General features: G+C 57.6%; 2 protein-coding genes across 3 annotated transcripts; both read left to right on the top strand.

Annotated features, from left to right (window-relative positions):
* The first annotated feature begins 493 nt into the window (after positions 1-493).
* On the top strand, positions 494-8,345 carry GP5 (glycoprotein V platelet). Of its 2 annotated transcripts, none has more exons than XM_090055917.1 (2): positions 494-1,885; positions 4,141-8,345. In XM_090055917.1, the coding sequence occupies exon 2, from the start codon at positions 4,155-4,157 to the stop codon at positions 6,069-6,071; it is 1,917 nt and encodes a 638-aa protein (XP_089912043.1). In that variant the 5' UTR covers positions 494-1,885; positions 4,141-4,154; the 3' UTR covers positions 6,072-8,345. The 2 variants fall into 2 exon arrangements, with proteins under 2 accessions (XP_089912043.1, XP_089912042.1); XM_090055916.1 differs by having other exon boundaries at positions 4,069-8,345.
* Positions 8,346-11,383: 3,038 nt separating this feature from the next.
* Positions 11,384-15,620, top strand: LOC149863285 (uncharacterized). The gene has a single exon (XM_090052662.1). It carries the CDS (start codon positions 11,955-11,957, stop codon positions 15,369-15,371), a length of 3,417 nt encoding a protein of 1,138 aa, XP_089908788.1. The 5' UTR covers positions 11,384-11,954; the 3' UTR covers positions 15,372-15,620.
* Positions 15,621-16,110: the final 490 nt, after the last annotated feature.

Raw genomic sequence — 16,110 nt, 5'->3', positions numbered from 1 at the left:
TGAGCTTCAGGGTCTGTGCTTAAAATCATCTTTGTACATTTTCCTTGAATGTGTGGATTCAGATGAACAGGACTGTTTTGTGGGCCATACTAAATGAACTTTGGGGGGTTTCTTTCTACTGTATAATTCAGCCTCACATTGAAGAGTTTGATTCTTATTAAATTATTTGCTCTTATATGGACTTAAATTTAAATCTGTACATGTCTTACTTTGATGTATTAGGATATGTAAATATTAATGATTTGAATATTATTTATGCACCTACTTAAAGACTGGTCTACCCAGGAAAGCGATTGTTAAATAATAAATGTAACTTTTTAAACTTTTTTAATAAATACTGAGATCTTTAAAATGTGTATCCCTCAGGGTTATTTTTAAAGCTTTCTTCCTCCCTTCAGATATAGTTAGTGCTTACTGTAATCTTCATATATTCTAGAACTAAGTCTACTGTAAAATATGCTGCAAATAATGCTTAAGTGAAAGTGGCTAAATCATCCACAGAACCGAGATTGTTCATATTCATTGCACTTTTAGCTGGAAAACTGTTGCAGTTTCTTACCCTATTTTATTTCTTGTTCTGTGTGTTCACGAGGATTTGTGCTGTACAGTTCATCCCAAATTGGATAAATATCCATTTACTGTATTATGCATATACAGTGCTAACATTAGACACATGGCAAATCCTTTTTGATGCTGCAGACTTTTTTTAATGCTTTTCTCTTGGTCGTCACATATATCAAGATTTAGGAAGCGCTTTACAATTTCTTGTGTGAAATTCTCACTTACAGAATTAGATTTTTGTATGCCTGGGGGGAGGGGCTGGTTTTTGACAGTTTTGAGAGTCTTTGAATGTTAATTTTATACAGTGTATAGCTTCAGGTTTTTACAGCTATATTCAACATACTGCAGTTTGATAATTATGTGAGCACAAAATGACTTTCATGAATTTAATAAAAAATGAGAAGGCTTATGATTAGTGTGTTCTCTAGAAGTTTGGCTTTTATTTTTACAAAGCTGGTTCAAGTCGGAAGTGATACTGCAGCTTTCTATTTAAAAGCACATGTGGCTGCTCCAGAATGGTACGCGGCAAACACGCAGACCTGCACAGAGGCATTGTACATAGCCTTGTAAAAATCATTTTTGTGATTTGAATCTGTTTGAAATAAAACTGGAAATGAAGGCATCCTCTTCTCAAAGCTTTTTTTGTTTCATCACATTCTCATGAAGAGCTGCTCGTCATTGCCTCTTGCTCCACAGTCAGAACTGACCCAAGTGCCTCGCTGAAGTATAGAGAGCAACTCCTGCTGGTGCTGCCGAGGTTTTGGTTCCAGCGCTGCAGCCCAGCCTGGCTGTCCTTCCCCAGATGTTTGCAATGTAGGAACCCAGGAGGGAGGGCCCTGGGAAGAGAGAAATGAACCCCACTCGGACTACCCAGTTGTGTATTGAGGCTGCCTCGGGGGCATGTCTCTCTGAACGTCGTTCATGGTGGGCAGAAGGAAGGATCCTGGCTCTTCTGTGGCTTGCATGGAGCAGTGTCCCTTGGCTAGAACTGCCTTTGCTTTGCCCCAGCGAAGGTGTCCCTTTCTGCAGCCCTCTGTGATCTGGGGCTGTTGCTGCAAGCCTGGCTCAGAGCCTCTCCTGACCGTTGCATTTGTGTGACTAGCTGCAGCCATCGCCCTCTAAGAATATTTCTTTCTCTTTTTTGCGTCCAGCTTTAGCCTTTGAAGTCGCCATGCAAGGACAAGCGGTACAAGCTGAGAGGTGTTATCTGGAGGGTGTGTTACGCTGCCATCCTTCCTGGGTAAAATGCAGCATCATGCGTGCTGGCATCCTTACTTCCCTGCTCTATGCATAAGCGACTGGGAGCAGCTGCTTAGCCACTACAGTAAGTCTCAAAGGCTTTTTCTTAATGCTCAGGCAGGGCTGGGTATAGATTGTGCATGAGCTGGTCATTCAGAATTGATTAAGGAACCTGTTGAATCTTGTGCAATTGATTTTCCACGGATGTCGACTCCAGCCTCAGTCTGTGAGACTTGGGGTCTGTACAGCTGTTGGCAACGTGCGGAGCGTGTGGCCTCCTCATGCACTGTGAACATCACAGTCGCCAGACTGGATCGGCCCCGCATCCATCCAGCCTTGCATCCCATCTCTGCTGCTGACCAGTACCAGGTGCTTCAGAGGAAGGTACAAATTGAGAGGTAGACTGAGAAAATGTAACCTTCATACAGCTGTCACTGGGGTCTTTAACTGTTATAAACTGGCTTAATCCTCACACCGGGAGTTTATTGTTGCTTCGAAAAATGTCATAATTATAACAACTGGAAATTCTTGAGAAGCTTGTCATGATAAATTCTTCTCTTGAGTCCCAGTTAATGACTTCCTGTGGTACAGCTTAATTGCACATTATGTGAACAAGCCTTTCCTTCGTTAGAGTTGAATTTTCCCACCTTACGTATAATTTCATTGATTTTCCCCCCCTCCACCTTGAAGGGTCTTGTGTTATGGGGCAGGAAGAAGAGATGTTCTTGTTTTGCCTTGTCTGCACCTTTCATTACTTTACAGCCTCTGATTGTGTCTGCTCTGATCTCCCTCCTCTCAGAAGTAATGCTCGTGGTCTTTTCAGCCTCTCTCTTCATAGGAAAGCTTCCCCAGACCCTTGCTCATTCTCATCACCCTTCTCTGAAGCCCTTTGAGTTCTGCAGTGTGCTTTTGGGGGATGAAGTGAAGCGCCCTGTGCGCACACAGTCCCATTGGAGGTTGTGCCACTGATGCATATCAAGGCATTGAGCAGTCCCTGTAGTGCTCTGCATAGTAGCATCTTGGCTGCCTCTACAAACTGAGCAGAGATCTTCGTTAAGCAGCCCGACTGTGTGCAGCAATGGAAAGGGCCTCCCGGCTCCTCAGTTACAATCCCGTGGAGGGAGCAAATGTATGGCTGGCTGCTCTGTACCTTCCCGAATCTGCTTTACAGACCTCCTTAAAACAGGAAGGAGAGATGCTGCCTTCCAGTCCCCCAGGCTGGGCGCTGTGCGACTGGACCGAGCACGTGCTTGTGCAGGTGCTCTGCCAGCTCCGGAGCTCTTGGGAGCTGCCCTGGCCTGGGGGACGGACTACCCTCGGGATAGTCATTTTGCCTCAGCGTCTCTTCCCTCCCCAGTTTCCAAGTGCCTCATCTCTGCCGGTCCCCGGTAGGAATCTCCCCAGCGGGCTTGGTGCTGAAGGCAGACACAAAAATGATTTCTGTTTCTCTGCAGTTTCCCTGTCTTCCTTAGCGGCTCCCTTTAACCCCTGCTGATCCAGCCGCTGTTGGGGCCTTCCCAGGCCCGATGTGCACAAAGACTCTCCTGGCCCCGCAGACTACCAGGTCCAGGCTAGCGGCTCAGCCGCCAAGTAACAAGGGGCTGTTCCTCGGCACACTCCCCGAGGAACCAGCTCTTGACTACCTTTTCTGGCCCTGCTGATTTTCCCTCTTCCTGGCCAGCTCATATAACTCTCACTCCTGTTCTTGGCTTTGCCCTGGTCAGACTTAAAAGTGCCAAAGGAGCTCTGTCTGGGGTGAGTTTCGGCCCCAGCTGTGCCTTATCCCCAAACTCCTGTTGGTCGCTGTTTTTAGTTAAGTGACGCATGCAGCTCTTAAGTGCATTCCCTGCCGCCCTTCAGGATTTTGCTTTCTTTACATTTTTGCTTTAGGACCTGTTTGACTAACCCTTGCCAATTAGCATTTTCCCCTTCTAAAGTCGGCTGTTGCTCTTGCTTATGTAATATCCTAGGACACCGACCCTAACTATCGACTGCGGTCACTGGGGGGTGCTCAGCAGCTGGCCGCTGGCCTTTTTCAAATGCGCTCCTCCTGCACGCTCTTCCGGACAGAGTCAAGGATGGCCTCTCGCCTTCTGCAATTCTCTGCTCCCAGAAGCAGCTGCTGCAGGTTGAGAGAAATAGTTTTGCCGAACACTGTGCTCTTGTATGTTTGGCTCTTTACGTGGGGATAGTTGACATCCCCCCGTATCACTGGGTTAATTTTGCTGCCTGCTGGATCGTCTCATCACTGAAGCTTTTCTTTCACAGGCTGACCTGGACCCCACGAGAGGCAACTGTCCCTGCCTGTCTGGCACTAACTTACACCTGGTGATTTTTCAGGCACTTGAGTGAAGATGTTGGCTGCTCTTTTGCTGGCAGTCCTCCGGATCGTCCTTCAGTCGGATGCCTTTCTCTGCCCTGAGAATTGCAAGTGTGTTCCCAGTAATGCCATCCACTGCTCCGGCGCGGTCATCACAGACCTGGCCTCACTGGGTTTGCCGACCAGCCTGACAGATATCCAGATCACTCACACTCGCACAACAGCCCTGACGGACGATGTTTTCTCCAAGATGACTGTTCTGCAGCGTCTCAGTTTGTCTTCGAACCAGCTCGCTGTGATTTCGCCAGCAGCATTTAAAGACCTGATAAAGCTGAAGAGCCTGAGGCTGTTGGACAACAAGGTAGTTCAGCTTCCCCCCGGGGTTTTTGATCAAATGACGAACCTTCAGCAATTGATCCTTGAAAAAAACCAGCTGAGACATGTGGAGGGAAGTCTGTTTGACAAGTTGGTCAATTTGCAAGAGCTATTTTTGAACAAGAACAATCTCACGGAGCTTTCTGAAGGATTGCTGAGGTGCCTTGTCAAGCTCAAGTTACTGAACTTATCCCGAAACTCTCTGTCAGTCCTGCCTAGAAATATATTTAGCAAGTTAACCAAGCTGGAGAAGTTGTTTCTGTATATGAACAGGCTGACTTCAATAGACGCCGACGTGTTTGGTAACCTCGGGGAGCTGGTGGAACTCCACCTGTATGGAAATAATATTCAGTCCATCGCCCCTGGTGCCTTTCACCATCTCTTTAAACTGAAATCACTAATGCTTTCCAGAAACAAGCTGCAGTTCCTGCCTCACGGGCTTTTTCTGCATCTAAACAATTTGGCTACTCTGACCTTGCATAGGAATCCGCTGGGATCCCTTCCAGAAATACTGTTTGGAGAAATGAGGCAGCTTCAGAGTCTGTGGTTATATGAAACTCAACTCCCGACCCTCCCAGACTATGTCTTCAGTAACCTGACAAATCTGGAGCTCCTGGTGCTGAGTTTAAACCCCGAGCTCACCGTTCTCCCAGGCAACGTGTTCAGTGGTCTTGAGGACCTGGTCAGCCTGTCCCTGCATACTAACAACATTTCTTGTCTGCCAGGCAGCCTCTTCCGGAGCCTTCGGAGCGTGCAGGAGATTTCCCTTCATGGCAACCCGATTGCGGTTCTTCCTGGAAACCTCTTCCACCATCTTGGCAAACTTCAGAAAATTTACCTAAATAGTACCAGGCTGCAGTCCCTTCCTGGAGACTTCTTTATGTCCTTACCCCAGCTCCAAGAGGTCTGGCTTGACAGCAACCCCTGGAAATGCGACTGCCACATAAGTGGACTTGCAGGGTGGCTCCAAAAGAACGTGGACTTGGTAAAGAGAGGCAGGTTGGTCACCTGTGACAGCCCGTTCGCCCTCCAGAACTCGTCTCTCTTGACCCTGGATCAACACGTCCTCTGCCTGTCCACCACAGGCCTCGCGCACCTCACCTCTGAGAGCCTGTCTCGCTCGCAGGCCTCGTCTCCTCCCGTGATGTCTTCTCCAGGGCCCAGCACTGCTGCTGTGCCCCCCACACACTCCCATTTGTCTCTGCTAGTTAATACTGAATTTCTCTACTATTCTTTTTCCAGTGGTGAAGAGATAGATCAGTCAGGGTTTTATCCCACAGAGAATCCCACCCGACCCCCAGGCAGCATGGTGGTAGGCACCGCCAGCATGGGAGAGATGATTGCAACGCCTTCCCCTTCGTACACAGGGCCACAGGACCGCCGCAGCACTCCACTGGGTTTTGACATCACAGTTCCTCGTTGTCAAATGTATTTGTGCCTTTATGCTTTGGCTTTAACGGTACAAGCTGTAGCCACTGGGACCACCTTGTACGTGGCTGGTAACATCGGGTGGCTTCTGCATTGTAGCAACACCTCTGTCCAATCTGTTGAACTGGTCAGAATTATTCCTCATTAGGAATACAGGTGAGGAGCCAGGCACCCGCGCAGCATGGAGGATTTGTTGCATTCCTGTCTTCACAGTTTAGATAGCACTGGTGTAATTCGCAGGGTCGTGTTGTACATCCTGCACGGCCAACACTGAACAGGGGACATGTGCGTGCGTGCCTTCTGATCAGGCATTTCCTTGTGCTGCTTACACCATTTTCCATAGGTAGTTGCAACTGACCTGCTTTAATGACAGTATTTCACTTTGGCCCACTGCAGAGTGCTCGGGGAGCTGGGAGTCCTAGAGCCGTGGACCTGGAAGGGCCCTCCAGAGTTGCATCTAGTCCAGCCCATTGCCTGAGGCAGGATCAGCCCTGTCCAAAGCACCCCAGGTAAAGCATAATTTGAACTCTGCGTAAGCCTACTGTCAACTGTGGTGCAATGCAGACCAACCTGCCACAGGTAAAGCAGGGGAACCCTTGCAGCCAGGGCCCTGTATCTCTGAAGCGTTGTCAATATACGTTCATGATGTCCCAGGTAGGGGCCGTGCCCCCCACCACAGAGGAAGGCAAAACCCGCACTAGTCCGTACCAGTCTGACCAGGGGGTAAAATTCCTTCCTGACCCCAAATATGGCATCAGTCTGACCCTGAGCAGAAGGGCAAGACCCCCTAGCCAGGAACCTCTGGCTTTGGTCCCAGCAGGAGCACTGGCACAGCCCATCCCCAGCCAGGGCTCAGCCAGCACCCAGCATCTCTGCAGGAGACTTAAAGACCCTGTGACACATGGAGCATGGTGTGTGTGTTGGGGAGTGAGGGACAAGCAGCAAAGCCCAGAAGTGTGGAAAATGCCCATGGCACAACACAGACATCACTGCACCTAGATTACCCCGACCAGTGCCTGTCCAACCTCTTCTTGACACCTCCAGTGATGGGGAGTCCACCCCTTCCCTGGGGGTCTATTCCACCACCTCCCAGCTCCAGCAGTGAGGTTTTTCTGATCTAAACTTTGCTGCAACTTCCAGACATTGGTGCACGTCCTCCTCTCTGCAGCAGTGTGCTTTCCCTCTTCTTTTCAGCAGACCTTCAGGTACCTGAAGACTTCTGTCATGTTGATAGAAGGACACGGTCGGTTGATTGTGCCCAGCTCCTTCAGCCTCTCCAGTGACTTGCCTTCCAAGCCCTTGATCACCTGAGTTGCTGCCTCTGGACCCTCTCTAACTTCTCCATGTCCCTTTTAAAACATGGAGCCCAGAACCACACACAGTATCCAGATGAGACCTGACCCATGCCGAACACAGTCACCATCACCTCCGGGTCTTGCACCTAATGCTATTTACTGATGCAGCTCCAAACCCCGTTTGCCTTTTGTGCAGCTGCCTCACACTGCAAACTCTTATTGAGTCTGTGATCTACCAAGGCTCCCAAGTCCTCTTCCATAGAGCTGCCATCGAGCCCTTGTATTTGTGTAGAAAGAAAGGGCTCTTGGTCCCTTCCAAAGGTTATGTTGCTCCAGGGTCTGGAACGAGCTGTTAGCTTCTTGCCAGCGACTGGGCTTATGTGCTGCAGGCCAGAGGGGAGGAGGAGGCTCTTGTACCTTCTTGCCCAGCCCAGCTGGGCGTGGGGGGCAGTAGGGCCTTTTATCCTGGCTCCCAGCCTCTTGATCCTGCAGCCTCCCCTTAACTATTGCAAAGGACCCTGCACAGCCTCCAGGGCCGGAAGGGGAGCTGTGTTGCCATCACGGTGTGAGGCTTTGCCTTGGTTACCCAAACTTGCTTAGCACAATACTGCATCTGAGAACTGCTGCCCTGTACGCGAGAGCCATCGAGGGGCGGTGGGAATGGGTGCTTTGACGCCAGTGCCTGAGCCCCTTGGGCACGAGCTGTTGTTCCAGCTGGGGAGGGGACCGGGCAACTGGCCGCCGCTTGCTTGTGGCAGACCCGAGTGCCACTGTTGTGCTCGGCGAGATACCAGCTCGGGATGCAGAGCAGCAGGAGCACGGGTACGTGGGTGTGTGAGATGCAGCACCCCAGGAGTCGGGATGAGGAGCACCAGCAAAGTGAAGTTCGGACAAACAGCCCTGTTTGCTAAGAGCAGGAGGGGCTCTGCAATTGCTGCCCGTCATCTGTTCCCCCGCAGCATGTGAAAGCTGCCCAGGTGCAGATCAGCCCCTCGTCCTGGAGTCTGCATGGGGTCGCACTTCCTGTGCAAATGTAATTGCTGCTCTTCATAAAAAAGCCACACTCATTTGCGAGCTGTTCAGGTTTGAGTCTTGCCTAGCGTGTTCTTTCAGCTGCCTGGCCCGTCGGTCCGTCACCTCGGCTATTTCTGCAACTTCGCTGGTTTTAAAAGACTGGCTGTAGCCCGCCCAGGTCTGGGCTTGATGCTGGAGTCTCGGCCTGAGGCTGCAGCAAGGCCCTCGTACAGGAACAGAGGCCTTTGGAAGCGCCCAGCACCCTGGCTGGATGGACACAGGGCTGCGGCAGGGCACAGCGAGACATGGGCGTTTGGCAGGTCTTGTGCTGTCACTCGGCCCTGCTCTGTAGCAAGATTTACTGACCAGTGCGGGTGTACAAAGCTGGGGATCTCCCCAGTCCCAATTTGACCCCTCGGTGGGGTTCTCAGCCGGGCCCGCTCGGGTCCTGGTGGCTGCCTGGGCCCGGCACCGCGGCTCTGGGCTGAGCCTGGGGAGCTGTTGGGCCCACGGTGCAGGGCTCAGCTGGGGTCCGGGTTTGAGCCGCGCTGGGTTTCATTCCTGCCCCCTGCGAGGGAGCCCCCAGCGCAGCTCACCGCTCCCCCACCGCCGCCCTGAGGGGAAGGGTCCCGTACCCCGGCAGGCAGCCCACCCCCATCCCCGTCTGCCCCCTCCAGCATCTTGTCCTGGGGCCTGAGGCTTGCACTGGGCTGGGCAGAGCAGCTGCTGATGCTTTAGCCCTCCCTGCCTCGAACAGGCTTTGGGGTTGTCTTCTGGGGCCGCGTCCATGCACTGTGCTCCCCAGGGTTGAGGCCTGAGTGCGACAGGCCTACAAGTGACATGCTGTCCTCCCCCACCCCCCACGGACGGCCCTTTGCCCACCAGCTCCTGCCGGAGCGAGCCCACCTGGTGCTGGCACTGGCGCTGGCGCCGGCTCGGCTGGGAGCAGCAGGGCGCTGCAGCACGGGCAGTCCCAGCTGCTAGGAACAGAAGAGTTGCCAGGGACTGGGTCGGGCCCTCCATCCCCTTGCCCAGGCTCCTGCGCCCCACAGCAGCAGAGAGCATCTGCTAAGGGGGAGAGTGAGCAGGGTTTTCCCCTGTTCCTCTCTCCCTTGCAGCCTCCGGCAGTACTTGTGCCCCTTGCTCCCTGGTCAGTAGTGAGTGTCCAGCCCCTTCTCCAGTCCTGCTGCACAAGTATGCAACCCACTGCACGCGGCACAAGTGCCCTGCCCTGCTGCGCTCCCTGCCCCAGATCCCCCTTGCTCGCCAGCCAGTGCCTGTCCTGCTGCCCCCAGCCCCAGGTCTGGGGCTGTGCTCCTAATGGCCTCTGCTCTGGCCATGGCCACGGGAGCTGGGGACACGCCGTGGCGGGGATGGGTGCAGGCCCGTGGGCTGTCACAAGGCCTTGCCCCGTTGCTCCCTGGGGGTTGATCTGGAGCGGGGTGGAAGGGCGCAAGGCCGGCCAGTCTTGGGTCCCCGGGTCCTGGTGCCTCGAGGCAGCGTTGTGTGCCTGTGCGCCAGGCAGCGTGGCTGGGCCAGGGCCCAGACCTGACCCTGCTCCTGCTGCCTGGGATGCCGGCCTCGGGCCAGCCGGGAGCAGGGGGGAGAAGTGCTGGGGCAAGGGGGCACCAGGGACCCAGGCTGTGCCGTGGCTGCTTGGAAGCACGGGGAGCCGGGCTGGGACCTCCCCAGGGCACCCAGTGCAGCCACTGCCTCAGCCTGCCCGTGCCTCAGTTTCCTGACTGGCAGCCAGGGCTGTGTGGCTGTATGTGCATGTAGGAGTGTGTGCATGTCTGTGTAGGTGTCTGTGTGCGTGTCCGTGTGTGTACATATGGTGTGCACTCATGTTCATCCTTCCCCAAGTGCACGCTCGCATGTGTACACACACAGACAAGCATGAAGACATATGCACACTCAAGACACGCACACAAAGACACGTGTGCACTCAGACACAGGCACACACATAGATGTGTACATGTATGTGTACACACAGACATGCATGCACACATGCATGAGCACACAGACGTGCACCCATGAACAAGCATGTGCACATGCATGGGCACACAGACACATGCACACATGGGCACTCTGATATACATGGGCACACAGATGTGTGCACAGACACCCGCACATGTGCACACACTTGGACATGCACATGTATGCGTACACTTAGATGTGCACACAGCTATGCATGTGCACTCAGACACACGTGCACGCATGCACACACACGCAGCCACCTGCAGCCAGCTGAGGCTTCCCCCCACAGCTCCCGGCTCCGTTGCACCCCGCCCTGCGGAGCCTGCAGCTCCCCCCTGCCTGTGTCTGCCCTGGCGGTACCTTCCCCGGCCCTTCCTGTGGGCAGATGCTGCCCTGAACCCAGACACAGGCCCCTGGCCCGGCCCCCTCGGCTGCCCCCGGTTCCAGGGGTCGGGCTGCAGTCCTGGGGAGCAGGGACCCCTGTCCTGAACTCCCCTCTGTGCTCAGACCCCTCCTCCTGCCCATCCCTGGAGCTGCGATGGGGGTTGCCCCCTCGTTCCTGGCACCCAGTCCCGGGCCCCGGCACAGCCCCCACGAGGGTGCCTGGCTGCAGTTCCCCCACCGCCCCCTGCCCAGAGTCCTGCCGACCGGCTCCTGCGCCCACATACCACACCCCCACTGAGCCCTGGGGGTCGGGGTCTGCGTGGACAGAGCCTGGGAGCTGCCCCGGGCTGCTCAGACCCCGCCATGGACCACGTGAGGCCCTCCAGCCTTATCTCCGCCTGCAGCCCTGGCACCCACCCATGGCGGCTGGCCCGGGTGGGGGGGTGGAGGGGAGGATCCTGGCTCCATCCCTTGCTCACTCGGGCCCAGGACAGCGAGGACAGCTCCAGGCTGCGCTCGCGTGGGCACTCGGCCAGGTAAGGGGGCCATGTCCCTGCCGGGGACGGGCCCTGGGGCCTGGGCCCTCGCTCCCTGGTGCTCTGGGGGTGGCAGGAGCAGGGCACGGGGGTCACTCAGCTGCTCAGGCCATGGGCTGCAGGGGTTTGGGGGTCCTGCCATGGGGACTCCTGCCCATGCTCCTCCCCAGGGGTCCCAGCAGTGCAAGCCCCCTTGCAGGCGGCGCGTCCCCGTGCCCCGCGTCCCCCCGGGCTCTGTGGGCGCGGTGCCGGACTTGGCGTATCGCCGCGTCCTCGCGGTCTCCGTGCGCTGCTGTGCTCCGCTCCGCGTGGCGTGGCCCGCGTTATCAGGCTTTGGCAGCTGGAAGGGGATGCTGCCGCCCGGGCCTGGGCAGACGCTGGGGAGCTGCGGGCTCCCCATCGCCGGGGGCTGAGGAGAGGTTGCGCACACCCTGGCCGGGGGTGGTCCGGGCGCAGCGATGCCTGTGCTCTGCCGTGCGGATGTCCCCGGCTTCCGGGCTTGGCTGGTTGCGCCCACCCTTGCACCCTTTCCCCTTCTCCTGGTGTCAGGGAGTTTCTGAGCCTCCCCCGAGGCACCAGGGGTTGCGGCAGCCCAGGCTGGGACTTGCACCAGGCTGTGCCCAGTCCAGGCCGGAGGGTCCTGGATAGAGGGTCATGGCCCCTTGCTCAGGGTCAGACCGGTGCCAGATTTGGGGTCAGGAAGGAATTTTACCCCCCGGGTCAGATCGGTGCAGCCCGGGGGTTTTGCCTTCCTCTGTAAAGGGGGCACAGCCTCTACCCAGGATCTCTTGAGCACAGGGCAGGGAGCAGAAAGCAGAGCAGCAGATGGGCCAGGAGCACAGGGCAAGGAGCAGAAAGCAGAGCAGCTGTTGGTGCCAATGTGGCATGGGAAAGCAGAGCAGGAAGCGCAGTGGCCCCGAGGGCCGACCCTGCGGGAATGGCCCCGAGAAGCCTGGTCCCGAGCGTGCAGCGCGTGGGGGACGCGTCGTTTCGTGTGGAGCAACGGGCCGACCCGTCTTGTCTTTCAGCACCATGCCCTGGCCGTGGCTTTTCTTCCTCCTCCTCCTCTCCCTCCTGGCTGGGAAGAGCCTGGGAGATGCTGAGTACGACACCCCCAAGGATTTCCAGGCTGTCTACATGGGCGCGAAGAACGACGTCCACGAGGTCCCCGCCGTCACCAAGCCCGGCATTTCTGAAATGATCTTCCTGCGCACCAGCGTCACGGCTGTGAGGGAAGGGGCTTTCAGGAACATGCCCGACCTGCTCAAAATCTTGTTCATCAACACAAAGGTCCGGACTGTGGAGGTGGGAGCCTTTGATAAGCTGGGGAAGCTGCAGGAGCTGGAGATCTCTGGGGCCACGCTGGGGGATGTGCCCGCGGGGGTCTTCAGGCAGCTGGCGAGCCTGTGGAGCCTGGACCTGCGGGACAGCCGGGTGCGACAGATCCCCAAGGGGCTGTTTGACGACTTGGGGAGCCTGGGGAATCTCTTCTTGCACAACAATGAAATCCCCTCCCTCCCGCCGGGCATCTTCGACGCTCTGGCCAAGCTCACCTTGCTGCACCTGGCGAGAAACCAGCTCCAGGCACTGCCCCCGGACGCCTTTGCCAAGCTCCCTCGGCTCCGGGTTCTCCGGCTCTTCGAGAACGGGCTGCAGGAGCTGCCGGACGGGATGCTGGACAATCAGGCAGAGCTCAAGGAGCTCAGCCTGAGCAAGAACAAGATCAAGGTGCTGCCCTCCAGGCTGCTGGAGAAGCTGTCGCTGCTGGAGAAGCTCTTCCTGGACGGGAACCAGCTCGAGAGTCTTCCCAGCGAAGCTTTCTCTGGTCTGTGCAACCTGCGGCAGCTAAGGCTGGGGTCTAACCAGCTCGGCATGCTCCCGGAGCGCTTGTTTGGGGCCACGCCGCAGCTCCGAGAGCTGGACCTGGGCAGCAACAAGTTGAGGTCTCTGCCCCACGGGATCTTCGCCAACCTCTCTTCTCTCAGCAAGCTCGTCTTGTCCCACAACCAGCTGGAGGCCCTGCCGCAGGCCGCGTTTGCCGGGCTGGCTGCACTCACGGAGCTCAACCTAGATGCCAACAAGCTCTCCTCCCTGGACCACGGGGACTTGGCTTCTCTGCCCCAGCTGCACACGCTCAGCGCGCGCAAGAACCAGCTGCAAAGCGTTCCCGCGGGGCTCCTGCAGGCCCTGGGGCAGCTGCGCGCCGTGTACCTGAGCGGGAACCCCTGGCGCTGTGACTGTCGCCTGCGTGGCCTGCACAGCTGGATGCAAGCCAACAAGGACAAGGTGAAGGAGGTGTCGCAAGTGTGGTGTGAAAGCCCCGACGCGCTGCAAGGGGAAGTCATCGACTTGCTGGGAGAAGACCAGCTCGTCTGCTTGAGCACGGTGCCCGGATCCACGGCCCCGACCACGTTGTCTACATCTACCTCTGTTCCCGTGTCTCTGGCACTATCCACAGCTGCAGCCACCATGATGCACTCCACCACCATGCTGGAGCCCCCCACCACGGCAGCACCCCCCACCGCAGAGCCCCCCACCACATTGCCACCAACCACAGCAGCACCCCCCACCGCAGAGCCCCCCACCACATTGCCACCATCCACAGCAGCACCCACCACCACGTTGCCACCAACCACAGCTGCACCCACCACAGCGGAGCCCCCCACCACATTGCCACCAACCACAGCAGCACCCACCACCACGTTGCCACCAACCACAGCTGCACCCACCACAGCGGAGCCCCCCACCACATTGCCACCAACCACAGCAGCACCCACCACCACATTGGCACCATCCACAGCAGCACCCCCCACCACATTGGCACCAACCACAGCTGCACCCACCACAGCGGAGCCCCCCACCACATTGCCACCAACCACAGCAGCACGCACCACAGTGGAGCCCCCCACCACATTGCCACCATCCACAGCAGCACCCCCCACCACATTGCCACCAACCACAGCTGCACCCACCACAGCGGAGCCCCCCACCACATTGCCACCATCCACAGCAGCACCCACCACCACGTTGCCACCAACCACAGCTGCACCCACCACAGCGGAGCCCCCCACCACATTGCCACCAACCACAGCTGCACCCACCACCACGTTGCCACCAACCACAGCTGCACCCACCACAGCGGAGCCCCCCACCACATTGCCACCAACCACAGCAGCACCCACCACCACATTGGCACCATCCACAGCTGCACCCACCACAGCAGAGCCCCCCACCACATTGCCACCAACCACAGCTGCACCCACCACAGTGGAGCCCCCCACCACATTGCCACCATCCACGGCTGCACCCACCGCAGCGGAGCCCCTCACCACATTGCCACCAACCACAGCTGCACCCACCACAGCGGAGCCCCCCACCACATTGCCACCAACCACAGCTGCACCCACCACCACATTGGCACCATCCACGGCTGCACCCACCACAGCGGAGCCCCCCACCACATTGGCACCCACCACAATAGAGCCCTCCACTATGCCAGAAACCCCTATCACAACAGCACCCACCGCACCAGAGCCTACTACCACAGCAGCACCAGTGATGCCAGCATCCACCTCACCAGAGCCCAGGTCCCCAGCAGCACCCACCACCACACAAGCACCGGCCATGGCACCTGCCACCATGTTGGCAGTGACCACAGCATTGCCCAACACCACGTGGGAGGCCACCACCCTGGAGGACACCCGTGTCTCTGGTAGCACACATGTTCCAGTGACACTCACGCCTGCCCCGGCATGGCTCGTGCCGCGCACCGCGGCCAAGGGCACTCCGGAGTGGTCCACAGTGCCCCCCAGCTCCGAACTGACCCTGGCGCAGGAGCCGGCCACGTCCCTGCCCACGCCCACGCCCACTGCCAAAGCGTACGCTTCGGCTGCGACTTCACCGCTGGCTCCTTTCTGCACCGCAACCACCAGCCGCCTGCCTGCGGCCAACAGCACGGTGTGGGGGCCTTCTGCCTTCACTGCCCCCGTGCCAACCTCAGCCCCGCGCCGCCCTGCCGCCGCGCTGCCGCGCCTGCACGCCTGGGGCTTCGCTCTGAGTTCCAGGTACAGGTACTGCCAGGTGTCCTTGGTCCTGTACCTCGCTATGCTGGTCATCGAAGCATGCTGCACCGTCTGCCTGGCGACGTTTGTGTACCTGCTCTACCAAGCCACGCGCCCGAAAGAGCCGCCCCCCAGGCCTGTGAGGCTGGTGAATGTGCAGCCCAGGCGAGCAACGCCGTAGGCCACGAGGCTGCTGCATCCCGGAGCCGTGGGCAGAGGTAGGTACCGAGGGAAGGGGCGATCTCCGGGGGTGAGGGGGCGTTTGCTGCAAAGACAGCGAGGGCCGGCTGGAGCCAGTGGGGGCCAAGAAGTAAGTCGTGGCCAGGGGAGAGGGAAAAGCATTAGGAGACGGCGCGTTTCAAACACATATGTTGTGTTCTGTTTTCCCCAGTTCCCTGGCAAGGTTTTCCCTGATTATTAAAGTTGCTGTTTTTACCCCTAAACGTAGCTGTGCTGTCACTGGGTGTGTTGCCCCGCGGGGAACTGGCACCCGGGGGTGCCTGGGCTGACTTGGGGTCCCGTCGCACCCGGCACTAGTCCGGATCCCCGTGCCGGAGCGGGCGGCCGCCCGCGGGTCTGTCCTTGCCCTGCTGCGCTCCCTTCCTCGCTCTCCGTCCCCGGGCAATGCCCAGGTAAGGCCGACCCCGCGCCCGTCGCAGGCCAGGGCCCGGTTGGGCTGTCCCGGCCCTGCTCCACTCGCGGCCCAGCTGTGCGCTGCGTGGGGCCGGGAGCTGCCTTGATGCGCTGGCGAGCGTGCGTGGGACACGAGGGTCTGGCACGGTCCTCGCTGAGCCCGGTGAAGACAGACAAGCTCGTGTCTCAGCTCCCGGCCCCAGTCCCATCTGCAAAACCCGCGGCCGGCATCCAGCTCCTGGCAGCTCTTCCGAGCCGGAGTCACTAGATGGCCCTGCAACACAGCC

This window comes from Crocodylus siamensis, chromosome 6 (genome assembly GCF_052110815.1).
Source record: "Crocodylus siamensis isolate JL-2025a chromosome 6, ASM5211081v1, whole genome shotgun sequence".
Classification (NCBI taxonomy): Eukaryota; Metazoa; Chordata; order Crocodylia; family Crocodylidae; genus Crocodylus; species Crocodylus siamensis.
This window is presented reverse-complemented; position numbering and strand designations above follow the sequence as displayed.

Bases quoted from the DNA above. Each gene is read 5' to 3' on its own strand.
- GP5 (XM_090055917.1), top strand. From the start codon at position 4,155: ATGTTGGCTGCTCTTTTGCTGGCAGTCCTCCGGATCGTCCTTCAGTCG.
- LOC149863285 (XM_090052662.1), top strand. From the start codon at position 11,955: ATGGGCCAGGAGCACAGGGCAAGGAGCAGAAAGCAGAGCAGCTGTTGG.